This window comes from Grampus griseus, assembly GCF_964374135.1.
Source record: "Grampus griseus genome assembly, chromosome: 5".
Taxonomy (NCBI): Eukaryota; Metazoa; Chordata; class Mammalia; order Artiodactyla; family Delphinidae; genus Grampus; species Grampus griseus.
In genome coordinates this window covers 72713474-72734350 of record NC_138998.1, presented here as the reverse complement: position 1 = coordinate 72734350, position 20877 = coordinate 72713474, and the positions used below count along the sequence as shown (strand labels likewise).

The 20877-nt window shown below is 34.8% G+C and overlaps 1 protein-coding gene across 2 annotated transcripts in view; it reads right to left on the bottom strand.

Annotated features, from left to right (window-relative positions):
- The window catches only part of FYTTD1 (forty-two-three domain containing 1), a 34178-nt gene that overhangs the window by 12173 nt on the left and 1128 nt on the right, over positions 1–20877 (bottom strand). Inside the window, exons 2-6 of one of the 2 annotated variants that reach the window (XM_082654123.1) lie at positions 17058–17186; positions 8121–8269; positions 2427–2539; positions 579–675; positions 94–155 (exon numbers count right to left, since the gene is read on the bottom strand). In XM_082654123.1, the coding sequence (XP_082510249.1) occupies positions 94–155; positions 579–675; positions 2427–2539; positions 8121–8269; positions 17058–17186 (550 nt within the window). The remainder of the gene's footprint in view (positions 1–93; positions 156–578; positions 676–2426; positions 2540–8120; positions 8270–17057; positions 17187–20877) is intronic. The other variant, XM_082654122.1, reaches the window with a different exon arrangement.

Here is a 20877-nt window from a genome sequence, read left to right as displayed (position 1 = left end):
TTAATTTCTTTTCGACTGGGGTACAAAGTAATTTGGGTCACTACTATTCTGGGAGTTTTGAAATGACATCTTGAAAAACAAATTGAAACTTACTGACGAGTTCTCTTTGCTACTACATCGTCTAGCAGTTGTTCTGAGTTCAACTGGGCCTGAACCTGAAGGGAAAAAAAAAGCAGTAGATCCCATAGAAAGCAGAGGATCCCATAGAAAGCAGAGGATTTGAATCCAAAGAGCTACCCTGCTCTGTAACTTTATAACCCAGTGTGGTGTGTGAATGCAGGAGAGGGGCATGTGCCTATTCTAACAACACCTCTTTGTTCAGGTTCCTGTATCAGAACAAGTAGTAAAAAGTTTATTCCTAAATAACATGTTAAATTCTTATAAGACACTGCCACTGAGGACAACAAAAGAGAAAATAGAAACAAAAAAAGGAATTAATCTAATGTCATGTTCTCCATATTCTAAACCCAAACCCTACCTCAATCATGGGCCATGTCTATGATTGAGGATTACTAAAGGTGGATGTTCGGGATCCTTTGTTTGGGTAAAAAGAAAACACTACCAAGGGTTTTTTATACCTTCAGGCCTCTCCTGAAAAGAAAAGTTGCCTGACGAGTGTCTTTCTGATGACTTAATTTATTTCCACTCCTGGTAAAATTGGCTGGAATGTTATTTCTGCAACAAAAACACGTACACCATGAATAGTGTGGGCCACTTAACAACTTTCAAATATCTTGAAAAGATAAACAAAAATATTTAAATTCATAGGATGAAAATCTGAGGTACGCTAAACACAAAGACTCTGAATTATACCCTTGTTTACATGAAGCTATTGAGATCTGATTTACAAATACCTCCCTCTGTAGCAGACTACATAACAATGTGGTTAATTCTGACCTAATTTTTCTTACAAATATTCAACTGTCTAATATTCTGACATGTAAGGTCTCTTCTGAAGACACTGAAATAACATTTTTAATGCTACTTTCTAAATTTGGTAAAAGACATAAATGTACAGATTTATGAACAGGATTAGTACAAAGAAAAGCACACCTAGGCACATCATGGTCAAACCGCTGAAAACAAAAAATGAAGAGAAAATCTTGAAATATAACATCTTTTCCAATTTTCTCTCCTTCACTCAGAAACCTTCATATATTAATATAAATCACAAGAAACTTACACTATTCCACTGTTTGCTCTCTCCTGCTTAGAACATTGTAATCTTAATTATATGTTTGACTTGACTTTCACCAATTCCTTTCTAGTTTCTATAGAAAGTTGGTAAAACATGAGAAAACAAATTTTCATTTCTGTCTACTTATTTATTTTTATAAATAAATGTTTAACAGGTCACCTAATCTTACCTCCAAACTTATAGAAGCTCAAATGCAAAATTTCCCTGCCAGCCCAATTAACATGGGCTCATTAATGGTTCATGTAATTGACAAGCTCTTATTTGAGAAGTTTCCCTTTTCCAAAAAAGTACTCCGAAATGATTCCCAAAAGAAAAAGAGATGACAGTTGAATAAAGCTGCAATTGTAGCCATTCCACTTATACAAAAGCTTCATTTCAGGGTTTTTTGCTTTGAATTATCTTCTATAAAAGATGAATAAAAGGCATTTGAAACTGAAATAATAAGAAAACTTTGCAGCCTGTCAACTACTTTATCCTTACAGAGAACAGAATACCATAACGATAGGCCACAATTTTTAAGTTTTGTTATACTTTTTTTTTTTAAATTTATTTATTTGGTTGTGCCAGGTCTTAGTTGGGCAGGTGGGCTCCTTAGTTGCAGCAGGCGGGCTCCTTAGTTGTGGCATGCAAACTCTGAGTTGCAGCATGCATATGGGATCTAGTTCCCTGACCAGGGATCAAACCCGGGTCCCATGCATTGACAGCGTGGAGTCTTAACCACTAAGCCACCAGGGAAGCCCTGTTATATCTTTTTTAAATTAATAGAAAAATAATTTCAGCTTACGAAGCATTCATGCAAAATTCTTTCAGGTTTGCTTTTCCCACAAATAACATACACTGCTTTATTAAGAGCCACTGAGACTATATAACAAATTCAGCTTTCAGAAGTCTCAATTTTGAATAATTCTGGAAGAGGTGTTTTTACCAAAACGATCACCTTTTGCAATTTTACTCTATATGTCAAGAAAGAGAAAGACACAGAGTTATGCTTTTTTAAAACGTTTATAATCAGTTAAATTCATCAATAACACTGGTTCCAAGAGATAATGAAGCTATTACTGAATACTTCCATATTGGATTTTCAAACAGACATCCCAAATATCTGTCTTGAAAATGACTAGATACCTACAAACATCACTACAAATTCATTTCTTTGAACTCTCAGGGCAAGAAGTCCATCTTTATTTATGATGTATAACATAACACTGTCTTATATTTGAGTACTTACTTTCTATTTAACTGGTTAGGTCTCTTGAGAGCTGCAACTGGTTTTCTCTGTACTTCATTTTGTCTCAGAAGGTTTGCCTTCCTTTTTAACGCTGGAAAATATCGCTCTATATTCTTTCAGAAAGCAAGAAACTATGTTAATTAGATTGCTTTTTGCTCTATACCGTACTATAATAAACATTTCTGAGGCAGAATGGACAGGGACTGACCACTGCTTAGATGTACAGGTTGTGCTAAAACAACTTGAATATTTCCTGTCTAAGTGACGAAAAAGATAACTACATTACACTTAAAATACTTGCAACAAAAGAAGAATTCAAGCAGAAGAATGAATTTTTTTCTATTTTGGTTATGTTCAGTTTGAGGTATTCTGAGGGATGCACAGGTGATGAGGAAACATGGCTCTGGAGCTCAAGAGAAGAACCCTCTAAAGAGCCAGAAATGTAAATTAGGGAATCTTTTATATAAATATGATTTTGATATCAAGTGAAGAGATAAGAGAGCCAAGATCCAAAACAAATGTGTGAGAAGGAAAAAGGGAGGTTGTGATAGCAAAGAAGTCTGAGTAGAAAAACAAGAATTAAGAAAACTCAATGTCATAGAAAATAAGCACAGGAAATGTCCACTTTTTCTCCCTCTACATATATAAATTCAGTCCATCATTAAAGCCTAATTCAGGTTTCCATATTTCCCATGAAGTCTTTTCTAAAGTCTCTGACAATATGGACTATATCTTTTATTTAATCTAGATTCTCTTATATTTTGAGAATCTGACAAGGGATTAATCTCCAAAATATACAAACAGCTCATGTAGCTCAATATCAAAAAAATAACCCAATCAATAACTGGGGGGAAGATCTAAATAGACATTCTCCAAAGAAGACATACAGATGGCCAAAAAGCACATGAAAAGATGCTCAACATCGCAAATTATTAGAGAAATGCAAATCAAAACTACAATGAGGTATCACCTCACACCAGTCAGAATGGCCATCATCAAAAAATCTACAAACAATAAATGCTGGAGCAGGTGTGGAGAAAAGGGAACCCTCCTGCACTGTTCGTGGGAATGTAAATTGATACAGCCACTATGGAGAACAGTATGGAGATTCCTTAAAAAACAAAAAATAAAACTACCATACGACCCAGCAATCCCACTACTGGGTATATAACCCGAGAAAACCATAATTCAAAAAGAGTCATGTACCACAATGTTCACTGCAGCTCTATTTACAATAGCCAGGACATGGAAGCAACGTAAATGTCCACTGACAGAGGAATGGATAAAGAAGATGTGGTATATATATACAATAGAATATTACTCAGCCATAAAAAGGAACAAAATAGTGCCATTTGCAGAGACATGGGTAGACCCAGAGACTGTCATACAGAGTGAAGTGAATCAGAAAAAGAAAAACAAACATCGTATAATATCCCTTATATGTGGAATCTAGAAGAATGGTACAGATGAACTTATCAGCAAAGCAGAAATAGAGTCCAGATGTAGAGAACAAACTTATGGTTACCAAGGAGGGGAAGGGGGGAATGGGACAAATTGGGAGATTGGGATTGACATATATACACCACTAAGTATAAAATAGATAACTAATGAGAACCTACTGTTTAGCACAGGGGACCTCTACTCAATGATCTGTGGTGACCTAAATGGGAAGGAAATCTAAAAAACAGTGGAGATATGTATACCTGTAACTGATTCACTTTACTGTACAGCAGAAACTAACACAACGTTGTAATGCAACTATACTCCAATAAAAGTTAAAAAAAAAAAGAATATGAGAAGTATCACATAAATATTGATTGACTAAAACCCACAAAAATTACGATAGTCTTCATTTTCATGAATGTTTGGAAAAGAAGTAAATGGAGGAATAAAGAATATTAAGAGTACAGAAGAAATGCTATGAAATCAAACTAATGATGGCCCATTCCGAGCTTTGTATTTTGTCTTTAATAAAAATACCAAGGCTCATTTTATAGGTAAATGTAAAAGTTCCTTCTATGATACTACTGTCACATGTTGTTTTCCTTCAAAATACCTGCCATATTATAATCATATAGTTATTTGTGTGATAAATTATTTAATATTTGAGTTCTCCATGAAGACAGGGATTTTCTATTGGGTTACTGCAGAATCCCTTGCGTCTAGGACATACTGAGTATTCAGTCAACATGAAGTAAATGATGAATACATGGACAAGAACTTTAACAATCCATTAATATATGGGGAATTTGTGTTCCATGAATCTAAGGTTTGTACATGTGTATAAAAGTGTTTATAAAAAATATCTAAGGATAAGTTTTTCTTACAGAATTTTGAGATAAAAATTATTCCTTGAAGGAAAGAAATTAAGGTAGTTTATTTTTAATGCTATTTATTAAAGTAATATTTACATACAATAAAATTTTAAGTGTACAGTTTGATGAAGTTGGGTAATTACATGTAATCATGGAACCACATCATAATCAAGATATAAAACAGTACCCTTACCCTTAAAAGTTTCCCTGTGCCCCTTTCCAGTCAATTTCCTTCCCCCACCTGACTCTAACCCCAGGCAATGACTGATCTGTCACTATAGTTTAGCCTTTTCTACAATTTCAAATAAACAGAATCATAGTACATAGTGTTTTGTGTTTGTGTTCTTTTGCTTAGCATGATGTTTTGAGATGTACCCACACTGTCTTGCACATTAACATTTATTCCTTTTTTATTGCTGAATAGAATTCCATAGTATGAAGATAAGGTATTTATAAACTGTCAAAATCAGACAAAAGATCAAAACTACCCATTAGCAGAAGATAACTGCTATATATGCAGCAACAACAAAAATTTTTTAAGTTCACAGAAGTACTAAATGGTTTAGTATTATTAGTCAAGTTAAAAGTTCTACAAAACATAACATACCCTCAGTTTTAGGAAACTGTGAACCTAAAACAGAAAAGTTACAGTATTGACATTGACAAGGTTATATATTCCAGTAGAAGAATCCCTTACAAACTTTTACTTGGCAGATATTTTAAGCTGACTTTCTCTAAACAAAAGAAAATTCATTCTTAGAGACAACCATTCCTCTCCAGGCATAGCCATTTGCTCTCTCAGTAATTACTAGTAATGTAAATGAGTATGCTATCTTTCCCACTTAGTAATTCACTTCATAGGTAAGAAAATGTACATTTTTATTGAAATAAAATCTCACTAATTCATATAAACTGTGGAAAGGAAGAGAAAAAGTAACAAAAAGTCTAATTGTGGTCAGGACTTTTTTTATGGTATAAAATTTCTAAGTATATGCAGCAATTCAAGGACAATTAACTTACTTAGGTAATTTCTTTAATGAATAGAAGAGGATGGTTTAAGTTACTTATATGTAAAAAAAAATTTTCTAAACTGCTAGAAAATGATCTGCTTCACAAGTACCACAGTCGATTCTGTTGAGACATTAATCTGTATTCAGGTTGAGAGAAAGGTTCTTAAGAAACAGCAAATTTCAAACCATACCTTTTCCAAAATCATTCAAACTTTAAATAAAAGGATCTCACAATTCAGCACATTCTCTTTCAATTTTCACTATTTTTAAACAACTCAAAAGACTACCACATGTGGTAACTTAAAATTTTTACTGGAGCAAGTTCTGTAATAAAGTTTTAGAGAATAGCTGCTGGTGATAGCAGAATTGAAAAGTTAAGGGGTGAAGACAGTTGGGGTTAACCAGAATACAGATACTTAAGACAATTTAAGAAATGAATGTCCTGAATTTTTGTATTAAAATATGTATTACTTTCATAATCAGAGAAACAAAAGGGGTTAAAAAACAGCAGGGTGGAACATTAAATTCCTTGGTGGCTCAGACTTACTAAACATAAGAAGTTAAAGAAAAACCATTTGTGAAACTATTTTAAGTAATGCTTTATACAGCCAATTCAAAAATTACTCATTGAGATGTAATTAAAAATTCAGTTAAGATTTGAAAAGTAGTTAATTTATGGTGGGTAAATAATTGTAACTCTAATTAAAAGTATCAACTAGGGGAGATAGGTATCCACCCAAGAGAAATGAAAACCTGTGTCCATACAGACTTACAGGCAATGTTCACAGCAACATATTCACAATACCCAAAAAAGTGGAAAAAACCAAAATGTTGTCCATCAACTGGTGAATGGGTAAACAAAATATTCATACAATGAAATATTATTCACTAATAAAAAGAGATGAAGTACTGAGACATGCTACAACATGATGAACCTCAAAAGTATTATGGCTAAATGCCAGCCTACATACTATTGTATGACTCCATTTACAGGCATACCTCGGAGTTACTGGGGATTTGGTTCCAGACCACTGCAATAAAGCAAATATCACAATAAAGTGAGTCACATGAATTTTTGGTTTCCCACCATATATAAAAATTTATATTTATGCTATACTGTAGTCTATTAAGTGTGCCACAGCATTATGCCTAAAAAAACAACGTACATACCTTAATCTAAAAATGCTTTATTGCTAAAAATGCTACACATCATCTCAGACTTCAGCGAGTTGTGATCTTTTTGCAATAGTACCATCAAAGATCACTGATCACCATAACAAATGTAATGATGAAAGAGTTTGAAATATTGCGAGAATTACCAAAATGTGACACAGAGACACAAAGTGAGCAAATGCTGTTGGAACAACGGCACCAACAGACTTGCTCAGTGCAGGGTTGCCAAAAATCTTCAATTTGTAAAAAGACGCAGTATCTGTGAAGCACAATAAAGTGAAGTACAATAAAACAAGGTATGCCTGTATATGAAATATGCCAGAAAGGCAAATTTATAAAATATCTACAGCAAGTAGATTAGTGGTTGCCTGGGGCATATCACAGGGTATGACTGTGAATGGACTTGAGATTTCTTTTTAGAGTGATAGAAATGTTCTAAAATTAATTATTGTGATGATTGTTCAACTCTATAAATTTTCTAAAATTCACTGAATTGTACACTTAAAACAAATGAATTTTATACTATAAAATTATACGTCAATAACCTGTTAAAAACTGCAGACACACACTATCCCGTTAAAAACTGCACACACACACACATACACACACACACACACACACACACACACACAGGGAAAGTCAAGAACCTCTAAAAAAACTTATATTTGAGAATGTGGAAATTTAGGTATTCTTCATGAATGACAATAATTATTATTTAATTATTGAATTTTTTATATAAGCCCCAAAGTACTATATTAAAAAAAACCCAAAATATTCAAATAAAATGCTCTCTCAAGCTCATTCACAGAAATATTAGTACGAATAAAGGAAAAGGGTTTCTTTCTCTTTTTTTAATTGAAGTATGGTTGATTTACATATTGTGTTCGTTTCAGGTGTAGAGCAAAGTGATTCAGTCATAAATATATATATATTTCAGATTATTTTCCATTTTAGGTTATTATAAGATGCTGAATATAGTTCCCTGTGATAATACAGTAAATCCTTGTTGCTTATCTATTTTACGTATAGTAATTTGTATCTGTCAATCCCATACTCCTAATTTATCCCTCCCCCCTCTCCATCCCCTTTGGTAACTGTAAGTTTGTTTTCTATGTCTGTTGAGTCTGTTTCTGTTTTGAATACAGACTCATTTGTAAGGAAAAGAGTTTCTGACTCAGGATTAGCCATCATCCTACCTTGTCACTTAGAGGTGGTCGATTCATAGGACTAATTCCTTTTCGAATTCCAGTTGCTTTCCTAGCTGCAAGGCCAGTGATAACTCCATAAGAACGTCTCTTTCCAGGCATCACTCTTCCTCTACGGCTCAGACTATTCTTACCAAAACCTGGAGGAGAGGAGGAAAAAAAAAAAATCAATCTAAGACTGCAACTGAGTGACACACAGGTCACAGGATATTCTATTTCTTAAGTAGGGTGGAGGATATGAGAGTTTTTTTCATTTATTATTATTCATATAATATTTCTTATATTATTATTATATTACTATTTATATAACTTCTTTAAAATTACATAAAATATTTCATTTTTAAAGAGGCAATAAGCTATTGGAAAGGGTTCTGCTGCTGTAATGGACTGCAAAGGACTAGAGGATTCTCACATTTCCCCCCAGCTATCCTCTCTTTGGCATTACTTTCTCAACAAACAGAACAGTCTCAACTTTCCCTGTGCAGCATGGTAGCCACTAACCACATGTGGTTATTGAGTACTTGAAATATGACTAGTCTGAATTGAGATGTAACAAAAGAATGTATAATATTTCATTAATAATTTTATATTAATCATATGTTAGAATGATATTTTAGATGTACTGGGTTAAATAAAATATATTATTAATATGTGGCTCATATTTTATTTGTTGGATGGCACTGATCCAGAGTGGAATCACTATCTCATCTCCTATTTTCTTACGATGTTGCAATCTGGCTTCTTTGTTTTCAGTCTTATTATATTCAAACTGCTTTTGCTAAAGTCTGCAGTAAACTCCAATGGATATATATTTTAATCTCTGCGGCATATGATATTACTGACTTTGCTTTTCCATTATGTATCTTACCTATTTAAATACTTATTTTCTAATTATGAAAAAGTAAACGTGCTCAGTACAGAAATCTTAAAAACATATAAAGTACAAATAAGAATATAAAAGCCACCACCATTAGCCCACCACTTAGAGACAACAACTACTAACATTTTATATTTTTCTAGTCTTTTACTTGTATACATACATCTCAAATTAACACTTTTAGTTTCAACTGTCTTTAAGCAACTCAAAAGACTATCACATGAGGTAATTCACAATTTTGTAGTACCATGTGCCCAGAAAATGGACTGAGTCAATCTTCCAGCAACCACATTTCACTACTCCATATACTACTTTGTAGTCTACATTAACACTGTATTGTGAATATTAATCCTATGTCTTTAATATTCATACTAATCATTTTAGTTACTTCTAATGTTACACTATTATAAATAACATTGCAATAACACTACAGATAACATTTTTATACACATCCATGATATTTCCTCAATATATAAATTTCCAAAGATCAAAATGCTGTATCAAAGAGTAAAGCAAATTCTAAAGGATTTTGATTCATATTGTAAAAAATCCCCTCCAGAATAACTATATTTATTTATATTCCCAGGAACATAAGGGTGCCACTTTTTCTGTATCATTGACAACTTTAAATATTATTGTTTTTAATCTTTATCATTTAGCGTTTGAGATTAAAAAAAAACAACTTGTATTTGGTAGTTTACTAGTAATAATGAACACTTTCCATGGGTTTTTTGACTATCTGTATTCTTCCATTCACAAACTATCATGTTCATAAACCACTTTTCTAGGGTCAAGTTCTAATTTCCTTTGATGCTTTGATAGAAGAATTACTTTAAATTTATAATTAATTTATCAAGAATCGACATTTTACAATATTCAGGAACACGTTACATCTTTCCACTTATTCAAGTCTTCTTCTGTCACTAAATTGGCTCAGTAAAGTTTCAAGCTTTTCCTCCCATAGGTCCTGCACATTTCTTGTTAAGCTTATTACTAGGTATTTTATACATTTGTTGTCAATCACAAAAAAAGATCCCTTATCTATTAATAATCTTCATATTGTCATTCCTGGGATTACAGAAAGCTACTGAGGTTTTAATTAATAGCTTTTAATCAGCCATTCCACTGAATTCACTTATTAGTTCTAATAGTCTTTCAAATTATTTTCTTGGGATTTCTGAGTGACAATCATATTACCCACAAATGATACTACCTTCTTCCTTCCAATAATTATACCTCAAATTCTTTTACTTCTTAATGCAATGGCCAGAAATTCCAGAGAACTATGCTAAGTAACAATTGTGATATTGGGCATGCTTATCTTAATTCTAATTTGGGGGGGAATGTCTTTAGAATGGAATCCTGTATAATACTATACACCTGCAATGTGGTAACAGGTCTACCAACCTGTTTCATAGTCAAACTAAACAAAGTTAAAATAGTTTACTGTAGGATTTCTCAGGACTGTGTGTGATGAATCTCTTAAGCCATAATCATGTATATGTCACTGTCGAATTTATCTAATTCCATAATGCTTTTTTATGGTGTACCTACTTTGAGACCAGAATTCAACTAGACAGTTAGAAAAACCTGTTATGTTATGATGGTTGAACCATTTACCAATTTATTGCCTTTCAGCTCTCAATTCACTCTTTACTGTCCCACTTGTGTTACTGGAACATCTCTCACCAGCTGGCACGATGTTAAGCTTTGTCAGCAGAGGGCACTGGAGGGACTCTAGAAGAAGAAGGAGCTTCTCTTCTAAGTTCCAGTGTGCACCTCAAGGCTTGCTCCTGTGGCATAGGACACCCAGTGGCACTCATTATCCCTCCCCTGAAAGCTGAGACTATGGTGAGGCAAGAGAGGCGCCTAGGGCATAAAATCTGAGAATGAGTGACACCTTAAATATTAGGCCCTCGGTATCTATCTAGATCTAGTCCTAGGCATCACTCTAATTCTGGCCCTGCTCATCCTCCAGTGAATTAAAGCTGCATCACCCCTATAGATCACTTCCCAGTGAATTCCACCAGCACGGCAACTCAGTGTGGTAAGGAGTTCTTGTAGATTTGTTCCCTTTTTGGGTGCTCTTCCTCAGTACTAAAGGTGCTGATTTTATTACTTTTATAATCAGCAAAAAAGCAATAAAGATACAATTTTTTTAAATATTAGGATCAAATTATTGCTGTTCTATGTGTGATTCCCTTCTAGAATTGCAACCAAACAAAGATTAAGCATGTTGGGGAAACCTGTATATTCAAATTAAATCTACAACTACTTGCTATTTTTATTTGTATTAAATAATGAAGCAGCTACCACTGTGCTAGGCACTGTTCTGAGTACCTTAATTTAAATGAGTACTTGATGAAATTGACGCTAACATCTCAATTTTGCAAGTGAGCAAAGTGAGGCGAAGAACAGTGACTACCCAGAGGGCACAGTTAGAAAATGGCAGAGCCATGATCTAAGTGCAAGTCTGTGGCTCGAAAAATTGAGCATTTTCCAAACTGTTATATATAAAAATTAAAGAATAATAAAAGGTAGAATATAATCTATGGTACATTTCCAAAGAGAAAAACACAGCTATGACAGAAAAAGCAGGCTCTGAGCTAGGTATTACAAAACAGGCAAGATGTGAATAGGGAGAGAGGCATAAAGTGACAAGTACAAAGACATGGGCAACCACAGTGATTTGAGAGACAGTCTAGAGAAAAGGATAAGAAGTGAATGGAAAACTACAATGAGGTATCACCTCACACCAGTCAGAATCGCCATCATCAAAAAATCTACAAACGATAAATGCTGGAGAGGGTGTGGAGAAAAGGGAACCCTCCTGCACTGTTGGTGGGAATGTAAATTGATACAGCCACTATGGAGAACAGTATGAAGGTTCCTTAAAAAACTAAAAATAGAACTACCATACGATCCAGCAATCCCACTACTGGGCATATACTCTGAGAAAACCATAATTCAAAAAGAGTCATGTACCAAAATGTTCATTGCAGCTCTATTTACAATAGCCAGGACATAGAAGAAACCTAAATGTCCATCGACAGATGAATGGATAAAGAAGATATGGCACATATATACAATGGAATATTACTCAGCCATAAAAAGAAACTGAGTTATTTGTAGTGAGTGGATGGACCTAGAGTCTGTCATACAGAGTGAAGTAAGTCAGAAAGAAGAAAACAAATACTGTATGCTAACACATATATATGGAATCTAAAAAAAATGGTCATGAAGAACCTAGGGGCAGGATGGGAATAAAGAAGCAGACCTACTAGAGAATGGACTTGAGGTCACGGGGAGGGGGAAGGTTAAGCTGGGACAAAGTGAGAGAGTGGCATGGACATATATACGCTACCAAATGTAAAACCGATAGCTAGTGGGAAGCAGCCGCATAGCACAGGAGGATCAGCTTGGTGCTTTGTGACCACCTAGAGGGGTGGGATAGGGAGTGTGTGAGGGAGGGAGATGCAAGAGGGAAGAGATATGGGGATATATGTATATGCATAGCTGATTCACTTTGTTATAAAGCAGAAACTAACACACCATTGTAAACCAATTATATGCCAATAAAGATGAAAAAAAAAAGACTATACTTGAAAGGGAACTGAGGGGGGGCTCGCCGAATTCATGATCAGATTATAACAGTCTAGAAGCGGTATGTTATACTGAATGGAAGAAAGAGAGAGAAGGCAGTGAAACCATTTCAGATGCTATCGCAACACTCAAACACAACATGATAAGGGACTGGGAAAGGAACAAAGAAATTTGAACGTATTCCAAAAGAATGAATGAATTAGTAGAACAAAGAGAAAGTTTAAAGAGAGGAGGAGTCCATTATTATACCAAAGTTTGAGGCGTAGACGAAAAAGACTCATGAGAAAATCTCATTAACAAGAATAAAAGGGGAGGGAGAGGGAAGGATTGGGAGTTTGGGATTAGCAGATACAAACTAGTATATATATAGGATGGATAAACAAGGTCCTACTGTATAGCACAGGGAACTATATTCAATATCCTATAATAAACCATAATGGAAAGAATATGAAAAAGAATTTATCCATCTATAACTGAGTCACTTTGCTGTACAGAAGCAATTAACACAGCCTTGTAAATCAACTATACTTCAATAAAATTTAAAAAAAAAAACAAGAATAAAAGGAGACAAGTATGGGATAGAATTCTATTCCTGGGCGCCTTCTATTTCTGACTGTTATAGTCATTGTTCCCATACTCATCACCCGTTCTACCATCTTTTTTTTTTTTTTTGCGGTACGCGGGCCTCTCACTGTTGTGGTCTCTCCCATCGCGGAGCACAGGCTCCGGACGCGCAGGCTCAGCGGCCATGGCTCACAGGCCCAGCCACTCCGCGGCATGTGGGATCTTCCTGCACCGGGGCACGAACCCGTGTCCCCTGCATCGGCAGGCAGACTCTCAACCACTGCGCCACCAGGGAAGCCCTGTTCTACCATCTTTTCTTTCTTTCCTTCCAGTGGCTTCTTATCCTCTACCTTCTAACAAGCCTAGATCATCCCTTCCTCCTTCCTCCTTTTCTATCTTTGAACAAACTTCACTAGCTCTATCTCAGTTTTAGCAATGGTTGTATTTTTCACGCTGTCACTGTCATGTTTCATGCAATAGTCTTTTCTTGGTTTTCATCCAATCAGCCCCTTTAGAAAGTTCTCGTCTTTCTAGAGTACCTTCATTCTCATTACTTCAACTACTACCTCTATGAAGGTCCTTTCACATTTTCAGCTCCACCAGAGCAGCAGTTTAACACTACTAGCCATGTATGAGAAGGACATATGGAGCTTAAAAGAAAAAAAACCCAAACAAACCCAGGCCCTACTTCTGCAGATTCTGGTTCAGTAGCAATGGAGTGCAGCCAGAGCATCAGTCTAATTTATAAAGCTCCACAGATGCAACCAATGTTGAGAACAACTAAAACTAGACACATGAATTTTCATCTTTCCTTTGAATCGTTAGCCCAATCCCTTCATGAATTTCTTTCACACACACATCAAGCTGCCTAAATAATTTCTGTAGTCTGATCACTTACACGAAGGTTTGAGGGATTTTCTGGGAAATATCATATCACAGAGTGTATGCAATCATATTACTGGCTCCTTTTAAAGAAGCATACAACTATTTCTCTGTCTCCTCTACCTCTAAAAGAAATAGCATCCTCAAACTTTTTGGTCTCAGGACCTCTTTATACTCTTAAAAATTATTGAGGACCCCAAAGAGTTTTTGTTTCTGGTATTTCTGATATATAGGGTTTATGTTTACTGCTATTTACCACACTACAAATGAAAACTAAGACATTTAAAAACTATTTGTTATTTTATTAAAACAACAATAAACTCACAACATGTAGGGCAAATAACATTTTTAATGAAAAATAATTACTGTATTCCTAAACAAACAAAAATATCTAATAGGAAGAGTAGCATTGATTTGCATTTTTGCAAATCTCTTTAGTGTGTGGCTTAATAGGAGATAGCTAGATTCACATTTCTGCTTCTGCTTCCAATATGTTTTATTTATCACATGTCATGTAGACTTTGGAAAGTCCACTGTACATTTATGAGAGAATAAGACTGAAAACACAATGTCTTAGTATTATAGAAATAGTTTTGACCATGTGAACCCCTTGAGTCTTGGGGATTCCCCAGGATCTCTGGACTTTGAGAACTGCTGTTGTATAGTATTCCATCCCTGAAAGACATTTAGGTTGTTTGTACAACTATGTATTGAATGACTAAATTATATTTCAGGTACAGAATTAGGAAGACTTTATTCACTTGTCTGTTCAGCCGTCAAAAATAAATTATTGAGAGACTCCTCTGGTGGTCCAGCAGTTAAAGTTCTACACTCCCAATGCAGGGGGCCCGGATTCGACTCCTGGTCAGGGAAACTAGATCTCGCATGCCACAAGTACAAGCCCGCATGCCACGACTAAAGATCCTGCACACGGCAAAGAAGATCCCGTGGGCCGCAACTAAGAACCGGTGCAGCCAAATAAATAAATAAATAATTTTAAAATAAATAAATAAATAAATATTATTTGCTAAGGGCTCTCTGTGCTACTTATTCCCTTACCTCAAGCTAACATCCTCACTGACATTATAACGTGGAAATCTTAACTTTTACAAACCAATTAGAGCTTAAGAAAATCCCATACCTCTCTGAACATTCAGTGACAGCAGCAGCTGTTCTATTTTAGGCCCTGACACATGTAAGTGGAGAACATACAAGCGCAATTTCAATCTTAGAAAATCCTAAGCTGCCACTGGGTATCCTTTAACTCAAGGCTCAGATTATAACCCCTGTAAAAGGAAAGCTTTTCTGATCCTTCATGAATCAGATCCTATTTCACCTTATCCATTAAATCACCACTAATTTTCTTAGGACAAAATCCCTATCTAAAATCCTGTAGTACAATCAGAATTTCTCTTATGATATGTCTTAACTCTATGTTTTCTACCTTATCTCTGTTACTAGAAATTCCTTGAAGTAAAAGAGTGCATCTTTACATACCCTGACAACCTGGTCAGTTCAGAGCATTTATCAGGTATTTAACAAACGATTAGCATAAATAAATATATTTCTGGCTTCTATGAACTCTGAAATTATTTTAAAACAAATCATATATAAAATATGGTATGTTGAGCAACATTTATAAGAAACCTTTAAATATAAATCACTGGAATTAAATATTAATTTTCTATAGCTAAATACCTATTACAAGATTTACTTACTTGGGTTCAGCTATCCCAGGAATTACTAGGGAAGAATAAATTCTTCTGCAGGGTCTAATCTTAGTTACAGGCATATGTTAAGGATATGTTGGTATATTAGCTGTTAAACATAGGATTAATTATGTTCAACCTATTGGAGATTATTTTCTATGGTTTTTAACATATAGGATAAAAATCAACTTAGGAATTAGTTTATCAAACATTTTTTCACATGTGTAAAAAAGATCTAGAGTTTAAAAAATCTGAACAAATGTTTATTCTAAAATGCTGATGTGGGCTTCCCTGGTGGCGCAGTGGTTGAGAGTCCACCTGCTGATGCAGGGGACACGGGTTCGTGCCCCAGTCCGGGAAGATCCCACATGCCGCGGAGCGGCTAGGCCCGTAAACCATGGCCGCTGAGCCTGCGCGTCCGGAGCCTGCGCTCCGCAACAAGAGAGGCCACAACAGTGAGAGGCCCGCGTACCGCAAAAAAATAAATAAATTAATTAATTAATTAAATGCTGATGTAACTGCTAAAAAAGTTAATGAGTCACATATAATTAATAGTATTCAGTTACTGCCTTAAGTCTATTTTGGAACAAAATGTTATAAATAAATAACCTTCCAGATTACCAAAAATAACTATATATGTGGAGTTCCAAGATCATTAGACCATATCTAAACCATTCAATTCTGTGTTACCTCTGGAGGATTTAACAAATCCTAAAGGTCCTGGATGATAAGATAAATAATCTAGAGGTCATTTTCTATGCAGAATAGTAGTCTCCACATATTTATAAAAGGTTTTCATACAGAAACCTGTTTCCTATAACTCTATAGAATTAACAGGAAGGCATGATTTAATTCAAATTAAGAGAATTTTCTAGTAAACAGTGCTGTCTCCAATAATGGAATAAGTTATGTTGTGGTATGCTCTTTCACTGAATATATTTAAGCTGGAGTTACATAGTCATCCATCAGACAAAACTCTAACTGTGAAGGAGATTAAGACTTCATGATATGTAAGATCCTTTATAAATCTATAGTCCTAAATATAATAAAGACTTTATATACTGAGGTTACTTTAAAATGACTTAATGTTTTTAAGAAATAGTGTTATCACCTATTTAAGGAAACCTGAATTTTTACCAGATTGTAAGATTAAACAAAACTCTGAGAGAAGGAAAAATACACATCACAAAGGGTACTGATATACTTCCTCCACGCTTTAAGTATGTATCAAAGGTAGTATACTATGAACCCACAAATAACGGCTCTTTATTAAAGCTTACTTGCAAAACTTACCAGAGTTCTGTTGAATTCCCCATCTTACTCTCATCCTGAATTGCCGGGCACCACTTTGCTGGAGTCTTCTATTTAGTCTTGGGAAATTCTGTTTCTTTCCTTCCTTTCGATTCAATTTGATGATATCATCTGTGATAGACGAAATGTGATGATTACCTTCATTTTAACGTAATGACTCAATTACTCAGTCTCATTTTCTAGTTGATAAGATTTCCTATGTCCCTAACTTCTTTTCTACTTTGAAAGCACTTTGATAAGTGGATAATAATGATATGAACATAAAAGCTCAAATCAGCCAATATATTTGGAGCAATGAACAATGGTTTTGTAGGAAAAGTTGAAGTCAATAGCCCAAAGCAGAGCTACCAACTAATGAAGATTTCTGTTATTCATAGTATTTCTTTCCCTAATAAATATAAATGAGCAAAAACCTGTTTACAAAAATTACTCATACTTACTTTCCATAATCACAGAAGTCTCCAGTTTTTAAAGATGACCACCTTTCAATAAAACCATTGGCAGTCAAAAAATAAATCATTCAAAGACTAAATTTCTAAGTTCACCTAAATTCAGCAAATATTTATTGAGTATATACTATGTGCAGTGAATATATGTGGTAGGCTGTGCTGTAACAGAAACAAACAAAAGTAAAATATGATCCCTATTCTCAGTAAGTTTAAAATTAATGATGGAAACAGTCATGTAAATAGTAAACAAAAAATTAAACAAGTACCATAATAAAGGTATAGTACAAAAAGAAAATACTGTTGGTTCTCTGCTCATTTAGCAAAGCAATTCAGGGTTACCTTAATTTTCTTTCTACACTGTTCTCTCTCTCTCTCTCCCTTTTTTTGGCCGTGCTGCACGGCACGCAGGATTGTAGGATCTTAGTTCCCCAATGACCAGGGATCAAACCCGTGCCCTCTGCAGTGGAAGCGTGGAGTCCTAACCACTGGACCACCAGGGAATTCCCTCTACACTGTTCTAAGTCTTATTATTTCCCAAAACACTTCCAGACTGTCCCAAGGTAATTCACAAACATCACATTGCTCTGATACCACAACAGAACAATGTCAAGATCAGAAAACTAAATGTACTCCAGATCCCTATTTACATCTGTTTAAAGGAGATTACTAGAAGACAAAAAATACTCATTTAAGAATATCCAAACACTTTCTCCAAAGTTCCAACTCCAATATTAATTTTGCTGACTGAAAATACAGTAAACCAAATAAATTGAACATCAACAACTTCTTAATAAAATTAACAAAACTAACCTCAGTTGTTTTTTTTCCAAACTACTCTAAATACAAATAATCTAACAACTATATCAATATAACTAGTCTTTTCTGAAGTCAAAGAAGGAAATATAGATTACAGGGATCCTTTCTTATATATTACTACTCTACCTCACTAATCTCTAATCTTTTAAAAAATTTATTTATTTATTTATTTATGTCTGCAGTGGGTCTTCGTTGCTGCTTGTGGGCTTTTTCTAGTTGCTGCAAGTGGGGGCTACTCTTCGTTGAGGTGCACCAATCTCTAATCTTTAAGACTCTAAACTACATTTAAATATTCATAGAAAATAATTCAAATCCCTTCAAAGTAGTTTGTTATCTTGAGATCCATCATTCAGCTACAAAAAAGTTCATCAAAGTTAGACACTCAAGAACAGTTTTTTACAAAATACAAAGATTTCACAAATATCAGAGCCATGAACATGTTAAATTCTCAGTAAGCAGAAAGGGAATAGTTAGACACCACTTTCAAAACACTACTTTCCTCTAACAGGGTGCTACTTATTCTTCACCAGAAGTCTGAGATCTCAGAGCCATTAGAGTACCCCCCAAAAATGAACTTGGTCTGGGGAACCACAAAATAAAAAAAGGCAGAGTATAATTTTGACTAACCAGGCTGATTTAAAAACAGAGCATTATAGAGTATAAACATAACTAAAAATTAAAAGTAGAAAAGCATATCAAACATAATATTATGTTTTCTATTTAAACATTTTATTATCTAAATCCTCAAGTTAAAAGGAGCTACCATGACAGAGAGGATTCTTCCAATCTAAAAGAAGATAATGGCTTTCTCCTAATCAAGGAGTAGACAGGGTAGGTAGGCATCAGAAATAAAAAAAAAAATCCACTATGAGCTACTTTTATAAAAAACTAGGGGTATACACGTGATAACAATAACAGTAATAGTAGTAACTGAGTACTAATAGGATTGTTCTGAAAACATGTATTCATTCAATTCTCACAATAATTCTATGAAATAACTATTATAATACCCATTTTCAAACTAAGATACTGAGGGACTTCCCTGGTGGTCCAGCGGTTAAGACTCTGTGTTCCCAAGGCAGGGAACCCGGGCTCCATCCTTGGTCAGGGAACTAGATCCCTCACACAGCAACTAAGAGCCCGCATGCCGCAACTAAAGGATCCCCGCATGCTGCAACTAAAGATCTGGCACACAGCAACGAAGACCCCGTGTGCCACAACTAAGACCTGGCACAGCCAAAGAAAGAAAGAAAGAAATTTCTTTTTTTTAAATTAAGAAATTGAGCCACAATGAGGCCAGCTATTGGTAACCTTGGTAGATAATTCCATATGAATATTCACATAAACCTGATAGAGTCACAATTAAAAACAAAACAAAAAATTAGATTCTAAAACCTATGCACACTGGATAAAATGGGATATTCACAAAGCATAATAATTGCCTAAAATACCTCTCTCTTCATCACATCTCTGTAAAATTCTCACTAAAACAAAACAAAGCACCTAAAAAAAAAAAGGGCACCTGACAGAATGCTGTATGTTCTTAAGGGAGAAGAGAGACCAATCTCTTTTAGCTATCCGCTGCACTTCACTTCTATCTTCAAAGAGAATTATCCCTCAGTTTTCTTCATTTGAACATCCTAATCACTGAACAAAATACATACAAAATCTTAGAAACTTAAGAAATGTAATGCTTATGACACTACATGGTTAACACTTCCTACATCTAGAGCTTGGTGCTCTAGAACCAGACTGAAATCCTGACTCCATCACTTACTTGCTGTATGACTGTGGGCAAGTTACTTAATTTCTCTATGCCTCAGGTTTTGTAAAATGGGAATAACAACGGCTTATACAGTCTGTGTGTGTATATATGTAAATATGGTGCTTACTGTGTACCAGGTACTGTTCTGAGCAGTTTACATTTGCGTATTGACTTATTTAATACTTACAGCAACCCTCTGAGGTAATGTCTCACCTTTTTACAGATGAGGCACTGAGAAGCAATTTGCCCAAGATCAAATGGCTAGTAAGTGTCTGAAGCACGATTTGAACTGAGAGAGTCTGGGATTCAGGATTCCATGCATGCTCATTATCATTAGGAGTAAGTACCTCATAGGGTTATTATCGGGATAATTTAACACATATAAAATGCTTAGTCCAGTGCTTGGCAAGTAGTAAGCACTCAATAAATATTCATTATTATATTTTTTCTTGGCTTTAATTCAAAAGATTTCTCATTTCTCATTTCTTTAGAGGTCACTACTGACTAGCAGTAGTAGGCAAGACTTGAGGCCAAACCTATGATTTCTGATGATTTGCTTAATTCACATCTTGGGTTCTAACTTAAGACAAACACAGAAACCAAGAGGTCTTGACTTTTGACTACGAACTTTGCAGAAAAACCACAACAAGAAAGAAAAATATCGTCCTCGGAAAAGTTACACCTCTGTATCCCCTAGTCGGGTACTTTTCAAATATCCGAAAAATTGTAGGCCTGAGGCAGAGCTAACCACATTTAATACCAAAACCTGAAT